We start from the raw sequence: 26,416 nt of genomic DNA on the forward strand, positions 1-26,416 counted from the left end.
CTGGAATTCCATCACCTCCACTAGCTTTATTCGTAGTGATGCTTTTTAAGGCCCACTTGACTTCACATTCCAGGATGTCAGGCTCTAGGTGAGTGATCACATCATCATGATTATCTGGGTCATGAAGATCTTTTTTGTACAGTTCTTCTGTGTATTCTTGCCACCTGTTAATATCTTCTGCTTCTGTTAGGTCCATACTGTTTCTGTCCTTTATCGAGCCCATCTTTGCATGAAATATTCCTTTGGTATCTCTCATTTTCTTCAAGAAATCTCTAGTCTTTCCCATTTTGTTGTTTTCCTCTATTTCTTTGCATTGATCGCTGAGGAAGGCTTTCTATTCTCTCCTTGCTATTCTTTGGAACTCTGCATTCAGATGCTTACATCTTTCCTTTTCTCCTTTGCTTTTCACTTCTCTTCTTTTCACAGCTATTTGTAAGGCCTCCTGAGACAGCCATTTTGCTTTTTTGCATTTCTTTTTCTTGGGGATAGTCTTGATCCCTGTCTCCTGCACAGTGTCATAAACCTCTGTCCATAGTTCATCAGGCACTCTATCTATCAGATCTAGTCCCTTAAATCTATTTCTCACTTCCACTGTATAATCATAAGGGACTTGATTTAGGTCATACCTGAATGGTCTAGTGGTTTTCCCTACTTTCTTCAATTTAAGTCTGAATTTGGCAATAAGGAGTTCATGATCTGAGCCACAGTTAGCTCCTGGTCTTGTTTTTGCTGACTGTATAGAGTTTCTCCATCTTTGGCTGCAAAGAATGGTCATAATACTCCCTTATACCTGTGATATTCAGCCTTGACGAATGTTGGTGTAGTCATACATGATGTCAAACTCCCATTTTCTAGCAAGTATTAATTATAAGGGAATTATGTCTACCACCCTCCCAGAAAAGGGTATAGAACAACCCAAATGAACTTTTTGGCCAATCCAGTGTATGCTAGGGTTTCTGTTTGCAAGTAGTAATGTTATCTAGTTGAGTAAAGAAGACATGGCAGCCCACTCCAATATTCCTGCCTGGGAAATCCCATAGACCAAGGAGCCTGGTGGGATACGGTCCATGGGGTCGCAAAGAGTCAGAAGAGACTTAGCAACTAAACAACAACAAAAAGAAGACGTGCTTATGAAAGGAAAGCTCATGGCTCTAAGGCAAAATGTGTCAAATAGAGCAAGGGTCTGCCACCAACAGCCTATGGGCCATATTCAGAGCACTGTCTATTTTTGTACAGCTCATGAGCCAAGAACATTTTTTTTATATTTAAAATATTATAAAACAAAAACAAAAAGGTGCAGCAAAGATCCTGAGGCCCATATAAAGCCTAAAGTATTTACACTTTGGCACGTTACAGGAAAAGTTTGCCAACTTCTGCTATACAAGGTGAGCGTCATTGGGAGACTGTCTGAAGGGACGGTAGCTGTTTGTCCTATAAACTGTTTTCCACCACTCGACTGTTTATTCCGTGCCACACCCACGATGGGGCCAAACATATATAACAGGCAGATCGCACTGAAGGAAAGGTGCTGACCTGACTTAAATCTGTCGTTGGCAGTTGTCTCGACTTGGAGCAGTGTTCTCTCAAGGTCCTGGAGCCCGAAGGCAGCCCCAGCCTGTGTTTACTGAAGCTGCTGGCTGAGAAGGGCTGTACGGTCATGGAGCTGAGCGACTTCCTGCAGGCCATGGAGCACACCGAGGTTCTTCAGCTTCTCAGCCCCCCAGGTAAGCCTTCCCCGTGGGCACGTTCTCCAGGAGGTCAAGGAGGCCCACTCAGGGAAGTGTCTCATTTGACCAGATGAACTGAGTGAAGAATTGTTGAAACATGGACACATATGGAGCCTCATTTATCCCCCTGGGTTGCGACTAAAGAACGCACAAAAAGCAAATACATAAACAACGGTTGGATTGTTTTTCAAAAAAAAAAAAATAGCTATAGAAGACATTTTGGGGACAGTTGAAACAACTTGAATATAACATACATGTTAGATATTAGAGAATTATTATGTGCTGATGGTGTTGTCATTCTGTAGAAGAAAGTCTCTGTTCCAGGGAGGTGCATGTGACAGTGTTGAGGGGTGAGGTTTCTATGACTTAACGTTGGAATAGCGCAGCCAAGGAAGCAAGTGCCCATGCATTTATTTATGTGCATGTATGTGAACGACATAAAGTATGGCAGGTGTTTATTGTTGAAGTTTTCCGCCAACCAGCATGGTCCTTTTGAAATGTTGAGTAACTCAAGCAAATGATTTTTTTTTTTTCCCTGAATAAAGCAATATTGAGTGAAGTTGCTCACTTCAGGGTCAGATGTGATGAACAGGAAACAGTGCTTCCTTTCCACAGCTGTGGGTGGAGTTGGTCAGTTACCGTGACATCAGTAGGAGGGACCATGTCATCCAGGTCATGTGACAGTAGCCGCACTGCAGACCTTTCCCAGGGACGTGGGAAATTAGGGACATGTGGTATAGTGGCGTACTGTGAAGTACATGGACCAGAAGCCTCAGTGCAGGTTGCCATAATAAAGGGAGTATTTTGGTTCCATCAAAAAGTCTTGCAGCAATTTCGGCTTCAGGAAAGGCAGGGGGCAGCCCTGTTTCCAAGGAGGTGGATTTCGTCTCTGCCCTTCCTTTCTTATCATTGACTTCCTCCCAGGACTGACTTTCTACATAGTCATAAGGTGTCTACTAGCTGTTCCTGGCATTTATCCTTGTCTCAGCAAAAATCATTGGATTCTCTAGCAGGTTAACTGATTTTGCTTATGTGCCCATCATCCCTGCACCTGTCACCACCGGCACGATGGAATATGCGAGTTCACCTGGCAGAGAACCAGGAGGGAGTGGGTCAATCAGCTTGCCAGAAATTGTCTTGTCTCATGGATCACCAGACAAAACTGGGTGCTGTGGGGTAAGGATGGGGAAGTGAGAACTCTACTACCAGTGGACCCTGGATTGTAAGCCAGGAAGCTTGGACTCTCAGGTTATCCCCTGCTTTTCCAGGCCAAGTGCAGATGATGAAACAGCTTCCTATAAACACCTCCTTTGTGTTACCCACTATATCAAACACTTGATGAGTGTTTCTCAGGGCCTTTTCTCGGAAGAGGCCTGGTTAGGAATAACTGGCTGCTAACGCAGGTCCCATCTAGATGCGAGTGCTCTCCGTCACCAAACAGTAAACCACTCCTTCAGGTGGCGCTTACTAGTGTTTATATCCCCAGTGTCTCAGAAGTACCCAGGCGTTGTGGTGATTGAAACCTACCAGCCTGGGGCACTCGGCTGTAAAGTTCTGCTTTACAGGGGTCTCTGAAAACTTAAGAAACTTCTGTGGGTATAAGTATAACTGTAACATCTCATTAGGTTTCTCAGCAGTTGTACTTAATGACTCTTGTCAAGTCTAGAAAATGAGAGTAAGTATTCTTTACCCCACAGACCTGGGGGAGCTGCGGAGATGAGGCTTGCTGATCTGTATGAGGCTGCACACTCATCTCATGGTCTGTGTTGTGATCGCTGGCCTGAGATGGAAGGTTTTCAGAGTTTCTGTGTGTGAAACAGGGTGGACCGAAATGGAGTCACATATATATTTGTGTATATAGATATGCCTGAAGGTTTTACCTATTTTCTATTTCGATATGATAAGCCAGCAGCCAATACAGTACCATCCTAGTAAACTCAGTCATCTTCTTTGGGAAAATCTCTGTTTCTGCCCTTCGTGTTTCTCTCCAAGTAGTAAGATCAGCGCTTTGCCATCAGTGTTCCTTTGCGCAAGTCATTCAGATTTCAGGCCTATAGGCTTTTTCAGTTATACGCTGGGGCTTTTTCACATTTGAGGGGAGACTAGGAAAAAGAGAGCAGTTTCTGCATTACCAGTGAGGCACCGTTTCTGTGAAGTTTTATGTTGGATTAGCCATACATTAGAAATCGGTTGTTACTTGAATGTTCATTATTGATTTAAGAGGAAATAGTTGGGGATCTAATAAAACTCAGTAATTTATAGTTAGCTTTCCTCCTGAATCTTATGTGAATAATCTAAAACTTACTGTATTTACATTTGTTAGAATATAGAAATTTAAGAATTAAAGAAAAACTTTAATATTTCAATAGGGACATTGAAAATAAAAACCATTGTAATTAAGAATGCAAGCCCTGATAGAATCAGCTTAATGTGGGATTTTGCCCACTCAGTCAACTTTGCTGTGCTCTAATTGTTTTGCTATTCCAGGCATTGTGCGTGGTACTGTGAATTCAAAGATGACTAAGACAGTAGTTCCTGTGCGTTCAAAACTCATCATCTAGGAGGGAAGACAAACATGTAATTCATCAAATCCAGTGTAGTCGTAAAACAAGTGTAAATCTCCAGTTTTTCCTTTTCAGTGTATTCCTGAATCGTGGTGAAAATACAAAGTAGGAATATTCTAATATTTTCTCTCTTTTTTTGATAATACAATCTCATCAGAGGATATTAGTTCTTATTCCACAAAAAAATCTGATGACTTTTCTCTGATTGTCCTTATAGAGAGCTCTGGTTTGAGAGACCAAAATGCTGTAAACCTCCAAACAGGCCTCTCAGGCCTAAATATAAGAAGAAGGGGAGACTTCAGGTTTATTTTAGCCTGAGTTAGCTGTATTCGATTCCCGTTGTTTATGGGAAGACAGCCACAGATGGCCATCGGAGATGGCTATGGGACCGGATTTCTCAGATGTCTTTGTTTTGGTGGCCCAGATGTAGATGGGGAGGGCTCCCCCATCTCTTACTGCAACAGTTGCCTTGATGAGGAACTAACTTCTGTGGTTGCTCATTTGAGCTCTAAGCCAAGGGTTATGCACCCCCAAATTCTTGTGCTCTATGGGCTGGGATACCTCATATACTTTGCAGAAGATTGTGATTTATCCTCTTCTGCCTTCCTTCCATTTGGGCTTCTCCATAACACATGGGTTGGCCAGCTTGCCTCTTAGACTGGTCTAGTCTGTACTTTATGTTAGAAAAGTGACTTACGATTTTTATGAATGGACGGTGTCCTTCCGCATTATCCAGCTCTGACTCACTGTTTTCCTATTTTTATTCCTCTCGGCGTTTCAGGGGAAATTGGAGAAGGACAGGGGCATTAAATGAATTCACTGAAACTGTTTTGAACCAGAAGTCTGTAATGGTTTTTTAGACCTTTTTATTTTTTTAATTAAAAGGTCAAAGACCTTGGTCTCAAAACAACCACGATTAGCATCTGTAGCCCTGGCAAACACAAATAAACCTAGGTGTGCTATTTGAGATGTTTTTGTCTTGAGTGCCAAGGTATAAGCACCGTCCATTAGGGTTCTGTTTTAAGAGAAACCGTTTGAGTGCAGACTGATCGGCTCTATCAGCTAGGGTCATGCTCATCACGAGATTTGTTGCCAAGGAAGCCGTGCTCTGACCTGGAATCAACTAAGCAGGGGCTGGAGGGTGGGGGACGTTTAGAGAGAATTATTGTGATACTCGGGCTTCCCAGGTGGCGCTAGTGGTAAAGAACCTTCCTGGAGATGCAGGAGCAGTAAGAGACCTACATAGGGTTGCAGTAGATGGACCCCAGGGCTCTTTCTGCGCCAGTTTTGTGATGCTGCCATTTTATTTTATTCTGACATAAAAGGAGCTTTGCCACGGGTACATTTCAGCCATGCTGGCAGAGTCACGTGGTTTCACTGCCGTCTTTTCCATTCTTCCCCACTCCGCTTTCATGTCAATTCATTTTTCTTCTTTGATTCCCTGTAACATATTCATGGTTACGTTTCTGATATCAATTTTATTTTTTATTACTTTTATTGTCTGTAAGATAAGAGCAAAGATGGCTATTATTCTTCAGTTTCCAAGATAGCTCTGCTTCACGTTTTTATCTTCACAGTTCTGTGACGGACCAGAGCAGGACTGTCCCGAACATTTAAATTTTAACTGTGAGCACACAGTTATGTGGAAAAGGAGATTACTGGAAGTTATCATTTGGCCACAATTACAGTTGGTTGTTGACAAAAGTAGGATCAGAACCTGACCTGGACTCACTGTCATCTCCAATAATGCTAGGAAGATTCTAAAATTGTTTGGGAAGCTTAACTACAGATTATCATACCCAACTCCCTCTTTGACCCACCGACCTCAGTTTTTTTCTTCTTGACAAGTTAAAAAGTACTCAGGTACTAGATCTTACTTATAAGGAACTCATCTTGTTTCGTGAACAACAGAAATTCCTGAAAGCAGGATGTTAAGAAGGAAAAAGAGGTAAAACTGGAAGGAAGATTAAGAAAGTGGGGAAACAGAAGGGGAGTGCTGGTGAGGGCTGGGAGGGTGGGTTTCAGTGCCAGGACACTGCAGGGGGCTGGTGGCGTGGAAGCATGAGCAGAGTGAGCTGGGAGACCAGGTTCAGCTGCAGCAGATACGAATGTAAATTAACCTGTAGGAGGAAAGTGCATGGACACACACTAGTTGTGTAATGAGGGAAAATTGTTAAAGGAAGAGGGATGATGTTTATTCTGGGACTCTCTGGGGTGCTTTTCAGTAATAGCCTACTGCTGCTGCTAAGTCGCATCAGTCGCGTCCAACTCTGTGCGACCCCGTAGATGGAAGCCCACCAGGCTCCTCTGTCCCTGGGATTCTCCAGGCAAGAATACTGGAGTGGGTTGCCATTTCCTTCTCCAAGTAATACCTACAAATGCTCAAAATAAAACATCAAAGGGAGGGTTTTAAATGGAAGATGGTGGAAACGGTTTTTTTGGTTCATGGCCTCTGAAAATAGATGCACTGTAATGTGCACAACAGATCTGTTCCTGGAAAACTTGTGCATTGCATCAGCGTCAAGGGCTTTGTAAGAGAGAATAAAGCAAAGGGAGCCGATGAGGAATCCTTCTGTCAAGTCAAGAATCACCCTTGTTTATCTGTGTAGCAATTCCAGCGGGGGTTTTATTGTTAAACGCCTTGAACCGGTTGTTCCACCCAGGTGTGTGTGTTGAAAACACAATCCTCGTGTGCCATCAGACCCAGTCAGATTGTCCCCACCTTACAGGAAATCAAGTAACTTGTTTGACTTCTTTGCAGATGTTATCTGAAAATAGGCTTGTTTGCCAGGAAGCTGCGATCACCCTTTAAAATAGAGCTTTCATTTGTGTGCCTGCGAACACCCTCCCGAGCTCTGTGCCATCTCCCCTCCCGACTTTGTTTCAGCACCTTCTAGTGGGCACCACGCGAGGGTGGTTAGAGCTGACCACGGTTCCCTGTCGTGCACTCACATACGACGTGGGAGGAAGGAAATCTATGTGGTTGAAACATGGGAGGTATTGTGACTTCTCTCCTTACTACTCACCCAGGGTGGTTTTCAAATCACACTTTGCCTTTTAGTTCTCAGTCTTTGAAGCAATAAATAATAAAGACATGTCCTTGCTTGCTTCCTGAAGACTTAGACAACGAAAACTGTTGGCACAGGACCGGTGTATACGCTGTGAGTTTGAATGTCTGTTAAAAGTTGCTTAGTCTTGTCTCCTACAAAGGAAGCTTCTGGAACATCCTGGTCACATGGCCTGCTTCGACTAAAGTCATTCATTGCTTTTTAAGACCTTCTAGAGAGAAAGCTTTTCTCCTCTCTTCTCTCTTAGTGTAATAGCAGGGAGTCTTCACCAAGGTAAATTCTGAGGCACTGTTGTGGTGCAAGACACACTCCCTCCAGTAAGAGAGACTCACTCTGGCAGAAGATGGGGTTAGCGTGGGAGACACATTAAGGATCTCCAGAAAACTGGGACTTCCCTGCCAGTCCAGCGGTTAAGACTCTGCTCTCCAGTGCAGGGAGTGCGGGCTTGTCCCTGGTTGAGGAACTAAGATCTCACATGCTGTGCACTGAGTCTGCCTGACTCTCTGCGACCCCATGGACTGTAGCCCACCAGACTCCTCTGTTCATGGACTTTTCCAGGCAAGAGTACTGGAGTAAGTAGCCATTTCCTCCTCCAGGGGATTTTCCAAAACCAGGGATGGAACCTGCCTCTCCTGTGGCTCCTGAATTGGCAGGCAGATTCTTTACCACCGAGCCACCTGGGAAGCCAGATTGCCCATGCTTCAAGGCCCCAAAAAGAGAATCACTGGAAAATAATGATGTGTGAGCTGATGAATGTATCCATTAACTTGTTGTGGCAGGCATTTCACAATGTATAACTATTAAACCATCATGTTGTACACCCTAAATATATGCAGTTTTTGTTGGTTATTCTTCAGTAAAGAAAGAAGGAAAAAGATCACTGGGATAACAAAAGGCTTGAAAGAGTTTTAAAGCCTAGGAAAACATAGGTTTGCCTCCTGGTTCTGCCATTTTACAGTGAGAAAAAAATTAGTCCTGGGGAGGTTAAATAATTTACCCAAGGTAACTCGGATGATTTTATGCAAATGACTTAAGTTCATTTCTCCTCATTGTAACATTGATCTAATTACCATGGTTATTTTGAAGGTTAGAAATCAAAGTGGCGGGCAAATAGAAAGCAGTCAGTAAAATCGCTGCTGTAGTCATTTTTATTATTATAATACACATTTGTTCAGCAAATATGTGTTGAACACCCACTGTTCCACTGTGCCAAGCACTGTTCTAGGCATCAGGTGAACCGATGACTAAGACAGGAACTTCTGATTGAGTCGGTGAGATAGTAAGAAAAGAGACTTCAGGGGATGAGTGCAGTGAAGCCCACAAAGCTGGGAGACTATCAAAAGGAAAGAGGGTGGGGGCTTACCCATGAAGAGACCTTTCCCAGAAATGCTGAAGACCTGGATGTTAAAATTGTCTGCCATGAGACACTGGGGGTTGGGGGAGAAATCCAGCAGAGAACTGGGAAGCGAAAAGGCAGGAAAGAGCTTGTCTTCTGGAGGAAAGAAGCCTGCATGGCTGGAGCGTGGTGGGCAAGGAGCCGGCGGGACGAAGACAGAGGGGTCCGTTCACAGAGGGCCTTTTCGGCCATATAAGGAGCTTGGGTCGTATTCTAGGTCCAGTCGGAGGTCCAGAGGGTTTTTAATCAGAGGAGAGCTGTGGACCAATTTGTTTTAAAAAGATATTGAGCTGCTGGTTGGAAGTAAAGAAAGAACATTAGATCTGCTAATGTGGCAACAGTCAGGAGGGGACGGTGGCTTCGACTGAGATCACGGCGTGGGAGATGGTGAGACGAGGGAAAGCCTAACTGACAGGACTTGCAGCTGAATTACACGTGGAGAGGAAGGGAGTGTGCGGAGGGTCTGTCTTGAGTCATTGGAGGCCCAGGTCTGGCTGAGGCCTGGTCTGTCCTCCCAGAGATGGGGAAGCCTGGGGGGTCTAGGAGGGGCGAAGACTCTGTGTCCAGAGGGCTTGGGGACAGTATATCCGAGGTGGCTATAAGGCACCCACATTTTAAAGCCAATTTAGCTACAACGCCTGGATTTATAGTCCAATTTATACTCGTTCCCTTCTGTTGTTTTTGCAAATTTTTTTCTTCCCTCTCTTATCATACTTAAACGTTGGAAATGAGAATCCTTGCATCTTAAAGTTGTAAGTCACTCCTGGCAGATGAACAGTATATGCAAGTGTTAAAATACAGTGTGTGAATTTTCTGGCTTAAGTAAGAGTGCTCATCCCATTTTCTGACTTCAACATATACTTTCCTACTAACATGGATAACAATTCAGGAAAGCTGTTACTTCAGCCATCCTGTGCCAGTTGGCATCCACATAAAGGATGAATGAATATGAAAGCTTTTCCTTGGCAGGAGTTTCAATTTTTTTTTTTTTTAGCGGCTCTGCTGTACTTACTGATTTTCCAGGGTTTCTCCAGACCCTCAGATATGATAGGAATGCAATAAATGTTTACTCGTTTTGGATTTAGGTTTTATTCAATATCTTTCCTGCATGGATTTCACATGCCTATTTTGTCTTACATACTATTCTTTCCCTTGAAAGTTTAGTACCTTTCATATATTAAGATTGCTGTTCTTTAGGACTGTCTCCTCTTCAGTGGTAATCTTGTTTTGTTCGTTTGCTTTACTGGGTTGTAGAAGAAAAAGATATGAGATCATGTTCAGGATATGTGAGGAAAAATAAAAACAGGTGTGGGAAATTATGTTTTATAAGTTTTAATGATTATTTCTCCTTTCTGAAAGCCAGCTGGTCTTCCCAGGTGGTGCTAGTGGTAAAGAAACCGCCTGCCAATGTAGGAGACATGAGACATGGGTTTGATCCCTGGGTCTGGAAGATCCCCTGGAGGAGGGCATGGCAACCCACTCCAGTGTTCTTACCAGGAGAACCCCAGGGACAGAGGAGCCTGGCGGGCTACAGTCCCTAGGGTCACAAAGAGTCAGACACGACTGAAGTGATTTAGCACAAAAGCCAAGATTTATGTATTAAAACCCTGGCAAGTGTAAAATGTCCTAGCCTTGGTTCCTTTTGTGTCAGTTATCTGCTGCTGCATAACAAATTATTCCAAGACCAAGAATTTTAAAATCAGCACTCACTGATTATCTCGGAGTTTCTGAGGGCAGGAATCCAGGAGTGTTGAGCCGCTGGTTTTGGCTCAGGGTCTCTCGTGAGGTGACAGCCCAGCCGTCGGCTGGGGCTGCAGCTATCTGAAGGTCCAGATGGGGCTGGGTGATCCTCTCCTCAGACGGTTCATGCACATGGCTGCTGGCAGGAGGCTGGCACTGCTTTCCTTACGGCCCAGGCCTCTGCAGAGCCGCGCAGGTGTCCCCAGGACTCTCAGCGGGCTTCCCTAGAGGGAGTGATTGAGTGAGAGGGCGGGGGAGGCATTCCGTTATTGACTCGAGGATTTTTGACAAGAAGCTCCTCTCAGAAGTTTTCCATGTTTGGGGAATTCCCTGGCGATCCAGTGGTTCGAACTCCAGACTTCTACTGCTGAGGCCCCAAGTCAGGGAACTAAGATCCCACAAGCCATGTGGCACACCCCCTCCCCCGCAAAAGAAAAGGTTTTCCAGGTTTTGATGCTGGTAGTCATTTCTCAGATGAGACATGTTTGCATCCCATGTATCAAATTTTTATCGGGCTCTTCTGTTTCTCTGCCTTTCTGCTTATAGAATAGTTTTATTTTAATGCTAAACCATAGCACTGGAATCCTTTTCTTTTCCCCCAGTGGACCAGTTTTTTTTAAGTCTTTATTGAATCTGTCACAGCATTGCTCCCGTTTTATGTTTCATCTTTCTGGCCAGGAGCCACGTGGGATCTCAGTTCCCCAAGCAGGGGTCTAACTCACATCCCCTGCATTGCAGGGTGAAGCCTTTAACCCCTGGACCTCCAGGGAATGTCTTTTGAAGACATTTCAATGGCATATAAACTCGCACTTGTCTTAAAAAACCATGCCCCTACCTGAGTTGAAGTGCTGACCGTATAAACACTTGTGATCAAGTAGTACCAGAACGGGCACCGATAGCGCACCCTGACTGCTCCCTCAGACAGTTATTAAAGGCACATCCTGATTTCAGAGGCGTTAGGACCTGGAAAAAATATTTCTCAGAACTGAAGAAATACGGCAAACAGTTTTCTCCCCCAGTCGTGGGGGGTGAGGGGGATGTGGTCAATCAAAGTCTTCTGCAGGTGAGTTTCTTTCCTCCTGGTTTTACAGAGCCTGGAACTCACAGACTCACCATCCGATGGGGAAGAGATCTGAATGAGTGATTTATAAAAAGAGTGAATATGCAGGTTATTTCCAAAATATTTCTGTTTTTGGTTTCAGAAACATAAACAAGGAAAGCCCCTCTTCTCTGATTCTATTTATATAACTTTTTTTTTTTTTTTTTTTTTAAGGAATAAAGATCACTGTAAATCCCGAATCCAAGGCAGTCTTGGCAGGACAGTTTGTGAAGCTGTGTTGCCGGGCAACTGGACATCCTTTTGTACAATATCAATGGTTCAAAATGAATAAAGAGGTAATTTTCATGTCTTTTAAATGTTTTTTAATTCCTCTGTCAAAAGAAGAGAGATTAATGCTGGGAAAGATTGAAGATAGGAGGAGAAGGGGGCAACAGAGGATGAGATGGTTAGATGGCATCACCAACTCAATGGAGCTGAGTTTGCTCAATCTCCAGGAGATAGTGAGGGACAGGGAAGCCTGGCATGCTGCGGTCCATGGGGTCGCACATAGCTGAGTGACTGGACAACAACAAAAAAGAGAGAGAGAAAATCAGTTAGCCTTACTGCCTTTAATATATTTACAGGAATTTTGTTAAAGGACCTGATAGGTCCTTGTTAAAGGGTCAGTGTTATTACTGATGCATTCAATAATCATTACTTTCTAAGCAGTAATAAAATCACTTCTGTATTCTGAAAATTGTGGAAAATCAGGAGTACACAGGGCAACAATGTTAGCAAACGGGAAACATCACCAATACCTTCTGACATAGATATACAGAATTCTTTACAACAGATTGTTCCAATCATAATCTTTAAAAGGTTTTCAAAGCAGCATGAAAGGCAGTATTGTTTTAAGCATTCCACATAACTGTATTTTATCAAAAGATTAGGCTTTTATGGTAGTTTCTGAAGTAAAATTCAGGTTGGTAGAGAGAGACATTTGTTCCTTTCGTGAAAGGGTTATATCCCTGAGCCACCGGACAAATAATTTAAATTTGCATATTGAAATTCTCTTTTCTTAAACAGTCTTTGAGAGGATGTCCCTGGTGGTCCAGTGGTTAAGACACCAGACAGACTCCCAATCCGTGAGGCACAGGTTCAGTCCCTGGTCAGGAAACTAAAATCCCACACGCTGTGCAGTGAGGCCAATTTTAAAAGTAATGATGATAAAAAAAAGTCAGTAAACGTTTTTTGAGCCACTCTGCCTCTGGGGGTTTCTCAGTGGTCCTGCCACGTCGAGCTCCACTCTCTCGAGCTTCTCTCTTCTCCCTCATCCACCCGCCTCCTTGCCTGCCCTCCAGATGGCACCTTGAAACTCCATTATTCTTTTCAGCCTGTGAGTCACATAACCAAACTTTCTTCTCAACTCAACACTAAAACTCCATTTGCAAATCTGAATTTAAGCTCAAGAGTTGTTCCAAAACGACGTTCTTTCCTCTGATGCAGTCACCCTGTGCCTCAGAAGCAGCATGGGGATTTGCACAGCTTTAACGTCCTCGCTCACACCCGGGTGAGCCAGGGCAGCCGTGAGCCACAGCAACGGGACTGCGCAGGCACCGGCTGCAGACAGGCCTGTGCTGGGCGCTTGCCTGTTAGGAGCCCTCGCGCTCCTATCACTGGGCATTGAGAGCCTGACTGAGAGGCCGTTTTACGTGCCTAGGCTCTCGAGGGGTGGTAACTGAAGTCACGTTTACCATAGCTTCTCAGCTGCAGAGTGGCTTTCATTTCAGTGAATGCCTTGGAGGAAGAAATCATGGGCAAATCTTACTATGGTAAGTAGTGGGTTGGCCAAAGAGGTCGTTTGGGTTTTTCCATAAGGTGTCACAGGAAAACCCCAAGGAGCTGTGTGGCCACCCCATACATCACGTGTGAACTGTGTCCTAATTTTGAGAAGGGGAGAAACCGAGGGGAAGAGGGGTGCCCACTGGATTTGAAGAGCTATGAGGGGTTCTAAGGCTCTCACCAGTCAAGTTCTGTCTCAACCCTTAGATTCATAGTCTGTTTCAGGAGACATTCGTCTCACGACCACTTGTTGGGCACCTGTCCGGGTTCTGAGGCCCAGATGGTGAAGCCTGACGTCCAAGGGCCCTGCCCCCTCCTCTGACAGGGAGTAAATGAGATAACTGTGAGTTAAGAGCTGTGAGGAAGATAAGCAGGGTGATACCAAGGGAGATGACACTCAAAAGTCTTAAACAGGAGAAGTAACGGGAGGATGTATGTTCTTAAAACACCAGCTTGCTGCTTCTTTTCAGTCTGTGTGTATTTCTCTGCGCCGAGTCTTAGTTGCGGCATGTGGGACCTAGTTCCCTCACCAGGGATCGGATCCAGGCCCCCCGCACTGGGAGAGCAGAGTCTTAGCCCCTGGACCACCAGGCAAGTCCCCCGACTTCGCTCTTAAATGGAAGCAAGAGCATAACAAAAAGACCAGTTACCTAATGCCCACACTAGACTGGAAATAGCAGTAGTGTGAGCTCGGACAGGGCAGGGCAGACCGAGCAGCGTGGGTGCGTTGCTTTATTTTAGAGACAGGGCTCATCAGATCTGGCGGGCTAAATGCAGAGCCCGAGGGGAGAGGAACAGAGCTCAAAGACGACTCCGGATGCTCCACTCCAGCCTCTGGGGACCTCTTACGTACTGAGGTATTGGAGACTGGGAGAGGAAGAGACTCAGGGTGAAGAGTCCAGAGTGTGGTTTCAGACACATGAAGTTTGCCGTGCCTGTTCATGTCTGAATGCATCTGAGTCAGCTTGGATACCCCCCGAGGCAACTCTGAAAGTGTGTATAGGAGAGGAAGCAGCAGTAGAGAGACTGAAGAATTCGAGAGAGAGAGTGAGCACGGCCAGGAGAGGCTGGTCGGAAGCCCCTGGGAAGGTATTTCGGGAAGGTATTTCAGGAATAAAAGGGTGGTCAGCGTTTCCAGTGCTGCTGAGAGGTATACGGGTCCAGGGCAGGATATTTGGGATTTTTTTTTGTTTGTTTATTTAAGATATACAGGTACTAGAGGATGTTTTTGAGAGCACTCTAATAAAAGAGATGCTAAAGTAGAGAGAGAAAATTGCAGGAGCAAGGCCAAAGGGGATCAAATTGTCAGACAGGAAAATACTTTACCCTCTCATGTTCTGGCCCTGGAGCCAGTGAATCAACTGACAGAATACAGATTAAGAAGAGAAAATTTATTCATATGGGAACTTACAGAAGAAGTAGTTCATGCTGGGTTAAAGTTACAGGAAAGGGATGAGAAAGAAAGAGCCTCTAAGGAAGAAACATGGGTTTCTTTAGTAAATACGTACAGAGGGGTTTCTGGGAGAACAGACAGGTGATAAGAAAGTTTGTGATAATATCTATTCATGCGGGTGCAAGTGGTCTTTCCATCTTCATGGCCATGAAACTCCCCTGGAGAAGAGGTTTATAGTGGGTTTGATCGCCTTCCTAGAAGTAAAAGCCACCCTGAAGACGGAATTTATAGTGGCCTCATCCCCCAGAAGTTTCTACTTTTGTCAGAAAAGGAAAGCTCTGAGAAGCCTTCTTTCTGCATCTGTTGAGTCCAAAACGTCTTCAGCTTGAACTAATCTTCGTAGTAACTCTGGAGTTCTGAGTGGTTAGGATCCTCACGCATCCCAAGCCCAAGAGGCCTTTGGTAGGAAGACAGGTTTTTTCCATTTTCACAGGAGAGAGGAGAGCAGCTGTGAATAGGCACGGGCTCAGATCTGTGGTTTGGTAGCTGGGAAAGGTGGAGAAGGCAGTGGCACCCCACTATAGTACTCTTGTCTGGAAAATCCCATGGGCGGAAGAGCCTGGTAGGCTGCAGTCCATGGGGTCGCTAAGAGTCGGACGCAACTGAGTGACTTCACTTTCATGCATTGGAGAAGGAAACGGCAACCCATTCCAGTGTTCTTGCCTGGAGAATCCCAGTGACGGGGGAGCCTGGTGGGCTGCCATCTCTGGGGTTGCACAGAGTTGGACACGACGGAAGCAACTTAGCAGCAGCAGCAGCTGAAAGAGGAGAGATTCCTATCTGAAGTCAGTGGCTGAGAGAAGTGGGGTCGCAGGAGAGAGGAAGTACCCAGGACTGTTCTAGTAGGAAGGCAGACTAGGTGGGTTCATGTGGGAGGGTGGGCAGGCAGTGCTCAGGGCAGTCTCCATCCCACCTGTCAGATCTTGAGCAAAACAGTCTTGCTCTGGTGCCAGTTCTGAGAAGAAAGAGAGCTGAATTCAGTTGGTTGGGGCTTGAAGAGGGGGAGTGTGTTAAAGTCCTTTGCAAGGGGTCCCCTGTATAAGGAGGCACCTAGTGAAACCTGGGCAATATGCAGAGTTAGGTGGTGGTGGTAAATTGACGGGAGCAGCTGAGATGACCCAGGCCCGGGAGGAAGGCTTGGGATACCCTGAATGGCCAGTCCTGTCACCAACACACTTCCCATAGCTCTTCACCTCCCAGGCCTTGAGAGAAGTGTGCCGTCAAGGCCTCTACCCTCCGATGAAACTCGGCAGGTGAGAGACTGGGGTCTCAGGGTAAAACTTGCTCATATGCTCAGAGCTAATTTGATCAGAGCTGAGATGTGCAGCCAGGCCTGACTTTCTGTGATCTCTTTACTCCCTCATGGTTTGGCTACTGAGCTCATAAATGTTGCGGTTCTCAAGCCTGTAAATACTAATGATCAAACGATTTTAAAGGACAGAATAGACACTTTACTATTAGTGAGTTTTTGGAAGATATATGGGATAGAGCTTAACTCTCTGGTTAACAGATTTGTAAAAGACTGGATTTCAATGACTTCAGTCCTAAATTACTCAACATGTTATTGTTTGCTTCTTAAGGAACAGATATTTTAGAACCGGGAGAAAAAAGATACACTTTTCAAAACTCCCAGGAAATCATACATTTTGCACAGCACAGTTTATAAGGTGTATTTTGGTGAGTCATTCACTTTTATCCTCTTGTTGATTCTTTCACAGATTCCGAATGGAAATGCATCTGAACTTGTTTTTAACACAGTGCATGTAAGAGATGCGGGCTTTTATGTCTGTCGAGTTAATAATAATTTCACCTTTGAATTTAGCCAGTGGTCACAGCTGGATGTTTGCGATGTCACAGAAGTAACAGAAAGCTTCCAGAGTAAGTGATTAATTGAGTGCTGAGATGGGAATTGCCTCTTTTAAATTTTACTTTAAAGGTTTGTTTTTAAATCATTTCAAAGTATCAAAGCCAGTACTCACCCAATATAATGTGTATGTACTTCCCCCAGTATAATGTCACCAGTCGTTAAGATTTTATCCCATGTGCTTTCATTCTTTTTCTGTATGGATGGATGGACAGACAGATAGACAAAGAGAGACATGCAGCTGTTTGGGGAAAAAATGACCTTTCTCAATCTGGCCCTGCTGCTGACCTCTGGAAACTTGCCGCCTTTCATGGGTCTGGATGTTGTGGTCTCTGATTTTGGAGGAGAAAAAAAATCTAATGCAACCTTGCTCACTTTTGAGTTCCTTTCTATACTGTGTTTTTTTTCTCCCAAACTATTGTATTACTCCTGAAAGTTGTGTCATGGAGCAAAGTCTGTATGTAGAGTTGGTACTGGCGCGGCAGGGCGTATAGTGCATCAGTCACGACAATGAAGCCTTTCATCCAGCTGGTTTTCTACTCTTGGCCCATCTGCTTTTTAGTTCAATAACCAGTATTGATCATGGAAAAACCCCAAGGTCTTCTACAGAGTAGCCATCAGGTATTATTTCATTCATTCACATACACAGTCAAGAACCGTGTTTGTCATTTTTGCTGGACAGACAGCATGAGGGAAACAGACTTTTGCTTCCAGTTGTGTCTTCCATTCTTCTTCTCAGTTTAGCTTTTCCCACAACTGAAAAAAGTCTCTAGGAATAGTCATGATTAATTAAGAGAGTGGTTTATATTTTTTTAGAATATTTCAGTGCATGTAATGAACTTTCATGTTTATGAATAGAATATTGTTCATTCAACAAATATTATTGATCACCTGCAATGTGCTAGACACAGAATTTCATTGTTACCACATCTGATTGACAAGCCCTCTGTCCTCAAGGCTCTTAAAGACTGACAGATGAGCCTTCAATAAAAAATGCTTTCTGATATCTGTCTTGGGAAGAAAAGCTAGGGATAACCCATCCTTATTTATTCAGTGCTAATAGGAAAACTCCTGATTTTAAGAAGGCAAGTTAAATCAAACAGCAGAACAGAGAACTTTCTGTTTTTAACATGAATGTCACTTAAGATGTTAAGTCCTTTGCTCTACCAAATATGGCTAAGCACATTTAGAAACCACGTGAACTATTTCCCCCTCTTAAATATATAGTGCATGCGAATACTTTGAGAAGTTCTGCAGTAAAGAAATCTGTCTAACTTTAACTCAGAATGTTCTAAACTTATTTGTCCATAGCATCCTTTTATTCATAGAACATCTCTTAATATTTCTAGAAGTGCAACAGTTAGATTCTATTAAAGATCGTGGAAAAAAAAATGAAGGATGAACTTGAAAGCATTTTTTTTTTAATTAAAGTTTTAAAAGTTTTTTTTAACTTAGAACTTTTATGTTCATTGCTATTTTTCTTTTAATTTAAGGCAGTTGGGATGGCATCTCTGAATCCAAGTTGCAAATCTGTGTTGAACCAAAGTCCCAAAAGCTGATGCCTGGCAGCACGTTGATCTTACAGTGTGTGGCTGTCGGAAGCCCCATTCCTCAGTACCAGTGGTTCAGAAACGAATCACGATTAACACACGAGACAAAAAAGCTATACATGGTAGGAAGTTGGTCTCGGGGACATTTGGGGTGGTTAATATGTGAAATAAATAGTATAATGAAAAATCACAGTGAATAGTGATTCATATTTGGGGTGTTTTCAAGTTTTGTATTTTTTCAAGTTCTTTATTATCCAGTATTAATTGATTCTTCTATTTGCAAAAGGACTAGAACACTATGCCAGCCCATATGTAAGTGCTTACATGAAAGGTGTCAACTGGTATCGCATCAGGCTCACTACCGTTCGATGCACTGTATTATTTGCTTGCTAATACTTGACCTAATGTAATGAATGGAAAAAGTGGAGGAAAGTCTGCAACGTTCAGTTCTGTAGGGCTTAAAAAAAAAAAACAATTTTTCTCCAAGCCATTTTAAATTAAAATTAAAGAGTCTGTCAATATGTGCATGTTCTGATACTGATTTAGGTACCTTATGTGGATTTGGAGCATCAAGGAACCTACTGGTGTCGTGTATATAACGATCGAGAGAGTCAAGACAGCAAGAAAGTAGACGTCATCGTAGGTAAGCAGTACCACTCGGGGTTCTGACCAATGGAGCCATATAAGATGAAGGATGCTGAGCAGTGGAAATTTTATTCACCCATTCTATTTAATGGTATGTTAAGCATCCGGAATTATTTTTGCTTAAATAGAAATTTGAGAGAATGCATCCTAAATTCATAATGAGGATTCACACATAAAGAACAGAAAAGAGCCCAAAAGGATTATTTATTTAGATCTTTTTAGTTTTTTATAGTTTATATTAAACATTTATGGCAAAAAATGTATTCCGAGCTTTAGCTAAAAAAAAACCCTGGGTTTAATGGAAAAAGATTTTTAATAAAACATTATTAAAGAAACAAACATCACAGATATATGCAGAATGATTATTAATCAGTAGTGCCACTTACGAAATACTTAATTTAAGAGTTGGTTCTATTTCAGCTTCATGCATTTAGTGATGTTGTTAATAGTAGGTGATATTAATGCAATTGATATGTATGTTGGTTTGCCAACATATTTCTATGATATTTATCTCTGTTTGCTTGATGGCCGCCCTTCCTAAGATCATGAATCACAATGTATCACATTTGTTTTCTCTGGAACAAGGAAGAACAGATGAGGCAGTGGAATGCACCGAAGGTAGTGTAATCCTTTGGTTTGAAAGCAAATATCCTGCATGCTGGTTCCTCTTGGGATTGGTGGAGTGCCCTGACCTACTGAGTCAGTGATGGAAAAAATACTAGCTGTAAGAAAAGATTTTAATGCAAGGATACTGTATCTTAGTCTTCAAGGGTTCATAAATTGCCCCAGACACTATTCAGTTGACACGTTATTAAAATAACTAATTTCCAACAATCTTACGAATAGTGAACAAACAGTGTGATTAATTCTTAATGTTCATTTTTGTCTTCATAAAATTTAAAAAAATACATGGCTATCCTGTCATGGATAGTTGTTTATATCATTTTATTTATCTGTTTGCCATGATAAAATGCCTCTCAAATGCAAACATAATTTCTGTAACAGTTTCAGGACTGGAAATTTATTGTTTAATCCATTTTTTATGTAATAATAAATATACTGTTTTAATGTAAGTTTATAAGATCCATTCTTTGAAGTTATAAGACTGTAGATTAAGGTATCATGTCACCTTTACGACACTACACAGAGAACTGAAAGTTATTTTAACATAAACTTCTAATTTGTTTTGACTAACCAAAGCCTTGCACGTGAGTTGTAATGAATAAATTTTGAAACTTAAGTTACTTGCCCCTAGTGTGGTGTCACACTGTTTTGCAAAATGAGACTTGTGGAAGCAAAGTATTTTTTCAATTTCTGCCTCTTTAACCTATTATAAAAATCTTTGGCTCTACTTGGGCAAAGTAAGAAAATAATGTCACCTCTTACGTTTCTTGGTTTCCCTGTCCTTTGGATTGCTATGGTGTCACTCTGAAGTTTGAAATTACTGTCTTCGTCCCAATCATTGTTGCCGACAAGAATTCTCTAGCATAAGGGTGCACTGTAATCCCGTGGTCTGTGGGCCCTGCATGAGGGAATGTTTGTAAAGAGATCCTAAGCAAACTCCTCTTCCTTCTTTTTCACCTAATTGCATGATTTTAAAATCTCCTAACATTGCAGACCTCTACGAAAAAATGTAAACTAGCATCGCTAGTTTCAGGGTGATGCATGTCAGTTACCACCTAGCTGGTTTTTTACCTGCAAGATTCTCCCTATAATTTTGCAGTGGCAAACACACTATTAGATAATAATTTTCAAATAAATCTGTCATGAAATTACTCCCAGAATTTCAGATGGAAAAATTAGATCCAACTTTTCTTTCCAAAAAGTCTGCAATGTTGAGGCATTTTATAGTTGGTGGATGGGCACACAGCAGCAATGTCCTAGAGCATACGGCATCTTTTTTACCTGTAGAAGCTGATGTGATCTGTTTCATTTTATGTGCTTTGTTACAGACCCCTGATTGGGACAGAGGGTAGGGGTTCGATAGGTGGGATTCAGGGTTTTTAAGGGCAGTGAAAACACTGACAGTTGTAGTGGTGAATACATGTGTGCAGGGCTTAGATCATCTAGGAGGCCAGAGGAGGGGAGTCCCAGAATGGAGTGAGACTATGGCAAAAGAACCTAAACCTGGACTTGGGTGGTCCTGTGGTTAAGAACCCACCTGTCAACGCAGGGGACACAGGTTCAATCCCTGGTCCAGGGAGATCCCAGATGCCTCGGTGCAACTCAGCCTGTGCGCCACGACCGCTGAGCCTTGCTCTAGAGCCCGTGAGCCACACCAGAGAAAGCCCTCGCGTAGCAGTGAACGAAGACACAGCACAGCCAGATAAGAGTCTGAGCCTGTTAAAGTGGGTGGAGCAGCCTCACTGACTACGGGAGGGAAGAACAGGTGCTGGCCTGAGTACCTGGAAAGGAGTGAGCACAGAGGATGGAAGAAACTGTGTATGACCCCGTGTTCTAGCAGATACCACTGTGCAGTGGGTTTTATATCACAGAAATTACTGCACATTCTATTAGTATAGTATTTGTAATTTATTGTGAATGGTAACTTTTATCTTCATAAAATTTGTAAAGGAAAAATAGGTAGCTGTAGTGTCATAGGTATTTGCTTAGAGGATTCTCTCTCTCCATTGGCCAGAGGCTGTATGCTGTGTGTAGTCACTCAGCCCTGTCTGACTCTTTGCAGCCCTACAGACTGTAGCCCACCAGGCTCCTCTGTCCATGGAATTCTCCAGGCAAGAATACTGGAGTGGGTTGCCATGCCCTCCTCCAGGGGATCTTCCCAACCCAGCGATCGAACCCATGTCTCCCACATCACAGGCAGATTCTTTACCATCTGAGCCACCAAGGGACTACGGGTTAACAATTCTGAAACCACAATACCATTAAAAACACATTCCACCCGTCTAACATCAGATATATCCTGATTTAGAGACATTCCACAAAATACCTTACTGGCAATCCTCAAAGTGGCCAAGGCTATCGAAACAAGGAGGGCCTGAGAGACTATCACAGCAAAGAGAAGCCCAGGAAAACACAAGTGAACGTGACATGCTGTCCTGAGCAGGGCCCTGGAGCAGAAGAAGAACGCTAATGGTTCATTAACTGTGACAAATATGCCTTCCTAACGCCAGACGTTAAAAATAGGGAAAGTAGGTGGGTGTATGCAGAAACTCTGCACCGTCCTCACAGTAGTTCTATACATCTTAAACTGTTCTAAATTCGAGTTTAATTTTAAAAATATCATTTGAGGTTTTTAATTAGTTTCAAGAAGTGTATAGTTGAGGCCATAGACAAACCTGTCTCTTGATTGTTTTTGTCCCATAATTAGCCAGAACATCTAAAAGACTTTTATCAAATTAAAGATGAGTCTGTTTAGCTTTTTTGTCATTTGATGAACATAGTAATAGCTTAGGAGTCCTAGCTGATGTCCACAATAGCATACTCCCCTCCTCACAACGTTCATGACTTCTCATTTAAGGCATTTAAAAAATTCTAACCTGATAAAACATTGTAACACGATTTAACAGCACAGAGTCAACTTCTTTGATCAGTCTTCCTATATGCACTAAATTGGCAGTTAAATTATTTAAAGAGTATTTCATCTGTTTTCTCTTTATTTTAGATGAATTGACGAATCTCGGGCATCCTGGTGAGTAATGCAAACATAAAGCACTCATGTTAGAGTTCCAGGTTATTGAATGCAGCAGCTTAAAAAGACACTAGCAGTGTTCTTTTGCTGTAGCAGTACTAGTGGGGTTTTTTTTTTCCCCTTGATTGACATATCATATTTTAGGGTTGAAATCAGTACTTAACATGAAGTTCAATTTCATGCAAGTGAAAATATTAAAAATACTCTAAATTGTAAGACTGTAGGGTAGAAAAATAAATATACTGAGGCAATATAAAATATCAGTGTATTTCTTTATCATTGTGAATGGCTATAAATAAAAAAGGTAGCTATATGGAGAAATGCATGAAATTAATTTGAGACATGCGAAGCAGCCAGCCTATGAAAAAGTGACAGAAGTGACACTTCTGAGCTCGCCAGACCCCTGGGTCCCCGTTCAGAGCTGCTCGGACATTGAACATGTCTGAACTAGTTGGGTGGGTGTCCGTATCTGAAGTAAGACTACTGTCAGTGGGGACTGTTGGTGCTCTGCAGACGAGTGGTTGGTCATTGGCCATGAAGAGACTGATAGTTGGCAGGAATATTTATATTTATCATTCTTTGGCCAATTTTGTGAGAACCGATTTCTGAACAAGTAAAGCTAAAGGGCAGGCTTGCCTGAGATGAAAGGCATAGTAATCGTGAAGGCAGAAGGTATGCGTCCAGGCTGTGGGCATTCCGAAAGGCACTGAGGGAACCTCTGACTCTGTTTGAAAATGAAACCTCGAGAGAGTGGGATCAGACGGGAGCTACATCAGGTAATATTTGTAGTGATCCCTCTTATTTCGTGATGTGTTATTTCTCGTTGTTGTCGCGCCATAACTAGTTTGCTTAGTTTTGCGCCTATGTTTTGTTACTAAACATCTCTTCTTGTGAGCGATGGTTGGGCTGTGCTGATTACTATAAGCCCATGAGACAAAGCAGAAGGGCCCTGTTACCAGGGTGTCATTCCTGCTGGGCCAGCCTCGAGCTCCAGGAAACCTCCATGAGATTTGCTTCCAACACTCAAAACTAAGTGATGTTCAAACAGCCATCCTCATCTTGTAGCTGATTGCTTCTCTTGACCTGTTTAGAGTTCCCCTTTTCCTAAATGTGTCTGTTATTTCATGCTCTTCAGTGAGCCTCATGAAAAGCTGTTTCAGGAAAACTTTTGCATACCAGCACCACTAAGCTTCTGAAATTTCCCCGACCTTTTTCATTATATCCTTGCTCCCCAAGAATTAGAAATACGAAATCATGTAAGAAAAAATTGAATGTACTTTCATTGGACTCTTAGAGCATGCATATTATTAAAAATGCAAACACTTACCCTGTCTATAGCAAGAGACACATGACCATCTGAAGTCCATCTTCCCCAGCGTGTCTTCCTGCATGGTCCCTGAGAGTTGGAGGTATTTCATACTGTGTACAGATGATGGCAAAGAGCATGACCATGGAGTGAGATCTCCTAGCTTCCTAACACGGGGCAGGTGACTCAGTCTTTCTCTGCCTCAGACTCCTTACCTGTATAGTGGAGGTAATAACAGTGTATACCTCACAAAGTGTGGTTGTTTAAATCAGTTATATTTACAACACATGCAACAGTCCCAGGCCGGCATTCAGTAAATGTTAACCACTCCCGCTGCTCTTCATGGCCGCACCAGCTGTTTTCAGGCTGTAATTTCTACCTAAATATTAAAGAGTATCACCCTCAGCTGTAGTAATCAGTTACCAGAGCCATTCCCTGCCCCTGACTCTAACTCCCATCCGGGTACAAGTTTTTAATCAGGAACCTGAACACCTCAAAGTCATGAACTAGCTGCAACCATCCTGCGTTTTGGCGTACTGCCGGTGGGACTGCCACTGCCGCTCTCTAGCCCCAGAGATGCGTCACGGATAACAGCTCGCTCACCCTTTTTGTTTTTATCTTTCTGTAGATAATCAAGAGCAAACGGATGACCAGCCTTTGGGTAAGTAGAGCTTTAAAACGCTTGAAAATGAAAGTGTCACTCAGTTGTGTCCCACTCTCTGTGACCCATGGACTGTAACCGTCCAGGAGCCTCTGTCCACGGGATTCTCCAGGCAAGAATACTGGAGTAGGTAGCCGTTTCCTTCTCCAAGGGATCTTCCTGATCCAGGGACGGATTCTTTACCATCTAAGCCACCAGGAAGGCCCTGTAACCAAATATAATTGTAGCACACAACTCTTTTATGGGGCTTATGAAGGGATTTGAGACTTTTAAAATTGACAACTTGTATAAATATTTGAATAATATGTTTTAGTTTGGATATTTATAAAAAAGTATATATAACATTGTAAAGTAATTAGCCTCCAATTAAAATAATAAATTAAAATTTTAAAAAAAGAAATTATAGGAGACTTTGAGAAGATTATGAGGGACTTCCTTGGTGGTCCAGTGGCTAAGACTTCATGCTCCCAATTCAGAGGGCCTGGGTTCAATCCCTGGTCAGGGAACTAGATCCCACATGCTGCAACTGAACATTTTCGTGCCACTACTAAGACCCATCACAGGCAAATAAATAAATAAAAATTTTAATAAGATAAAAAATAAAAAGATTGTGGATTCAAAAAATAAATAGATAAAAAGATTATGAATTCGGTTTCTGAGACCAGGTCAGCTTCTGTGGAGTGATTTCTGGTTTGGCAATGTGTAAAAAAATAAACATAAAAGCAAAAAGAAGCATGTGTAGGTCACACAGAAGTGACTAATACTGTATCTTGGTGGGGTTAGAGGTTAGGAAAGCACCTGAGAGATTGCAATAGCAGTTCTGCATGTTGAAGGATGGATAGGAGAAGGGCCTTCCAGGCAGAGGAAACGTGAAATCCTGAAGAAACAACGTAGAGAAAGAAGACAGGGTGTTTGTTGTATTGGGGAAGTTGCAAGTAACACACCATGTCCACAGAGCGGTGGCCCTCGGCCTTTTGGGCACCAGAGACCTGTTTCGTGGAAGACAGTTTTCCCATGGACTGGAGGTGGGGGGATGGTTTGGGGATGATTCAAGCACATTACGCTTATTATGCGCTTCGTTTCTATTATCATCACATCCGCTGCGCCTCAGATCATCTGGCATTAGATCCTGGGGGTTGGGGACACCTGCTCTAGAGCGGGAAGAGCAGGAACTTAGAGAAGCAGATTAAGACCAGGTCGTGACAAGCCACTGGAAGGAAGCTTTGAAAGAGGGGTGAGCTTGTCCCTCCGAAAGACCAGTCTTATATCAGTGTATAGAAAATGAACTGGAAGGGAGACATTGTTTAAGTTAAGAGAAAAATTGAGACTGTTGCAATAGTCCAGATAAAGAAATGATGAGGCTCTAAACCAGGCTAGTACGAAGTCAGTGCAGAAGAAGACAGAACAGGTTCCGGAGACCTTGAGATGATAGAATCGGTAAGCTGTTTTCATCACCTCACTCTAGGGTACAAAAAATACAGAGGTGTCACCATGCCTGCTCAGATTCTTGCTTGGGCCACTAGGCAGGTGGTCGTACAGCCCACTGAGTTAGAGAACACAGGATCACAAGCAAGATTCAAACAGCAGTGGACTCTTACCCTGGGCCTAACCAGCTTGGGGTGTTTGTGTCATGTCTAGGCAGGGGTACACAGCAGGCACCGGCGCATGTGGGTCTGGAACTCTAAGGAGAGGCCAGGCTCGGAGACACGGTGAGGAGCATCATTAGCATGGAGGTGAAGGCTAACAGCAGGGAGGGGAGCTTCCATGGGACTGTTCAGGCTGTGGAGAAAGGGCACGAACTGAGGGAGGGGGTCCCGCACAGTGGCTTCAGACAGAATCAGCTGCAAATTCAGGTTTATAAGCTCTCTCAAAAATGGTAGCTTTTGAGTGACAGCTGTAGGCTGTGACT

At 43.2% G+C, this 26,416-nt stretch overlaps 1 protein-coding gene across 2 annotated transcripts in view; it reads left to right on the forward strand.

Annotated features, from left to right (window-relative positions):
* MALT1 (MALT1 paracaspase) overlaps nucleotides 1-26,416 on the forward strand; it is a 63,192-nt gene that overhangs the window by 13,360 nt on the left and 23,416 nt on the right. Inside the window, exons 2-9 of one of the 2 annotated variants that reach the window (XM_069569225.1) lie at nucleotides 1,558-1,724; nucleotides 11,769-11,890; nucleotides 16,548-16,707; nucleotides 18,187-18,365; nucleotides 18,790-18,886; nucleotides 19,474-19,506; nucleotides 22,514-22,540; nucleotides 24,475-24,507. In XM_069569225.1, coding sequence (XP_069425326.1) covers nucleotides 1,558-1,724; nucleotides 11,769-11,890; nucleotides 16,548-16,707; nucleotides 18,187-18,365; nucleotides 18,790-18,886; nucleotides 19,474-19,506; nucleotides 22,514-22,540; nucleotides 24,475-24,507 — 818 coding nt within the window. The remainder of the gene's footprint in view (nucleotides 1-1,557; nucleotides 1,725-11,768; nucleotides 11,891-16,547; nucleotides 16,708-18,186; nucleotides 18,366-18,789; nucleotides 18,887-19,473; nucleotides 19,507-22,513; nucleotides 22,541-24,474; nucleotides 24,508-26,416) is intronic. The other variant, XM_069569226.1, reaches the window with a different exon arrangement.

This window comes from Ovis canadensis, chromosome 23, assembly GCF_042477335.2.
Source record: "Ovis canadensis isolate MfBH-ARS-UI-01 breed Bighorn chromosome 23, ARS-UI_OviCan_v2, whole genome shotgun sequence".
NCBI classification, from domain to species: domain Eukaryota; kingdom Metazoa; phylum Chordata; class Mammalia; order Artiodactyla; family Bovidae; genus Ovis; species Ovis canadensis.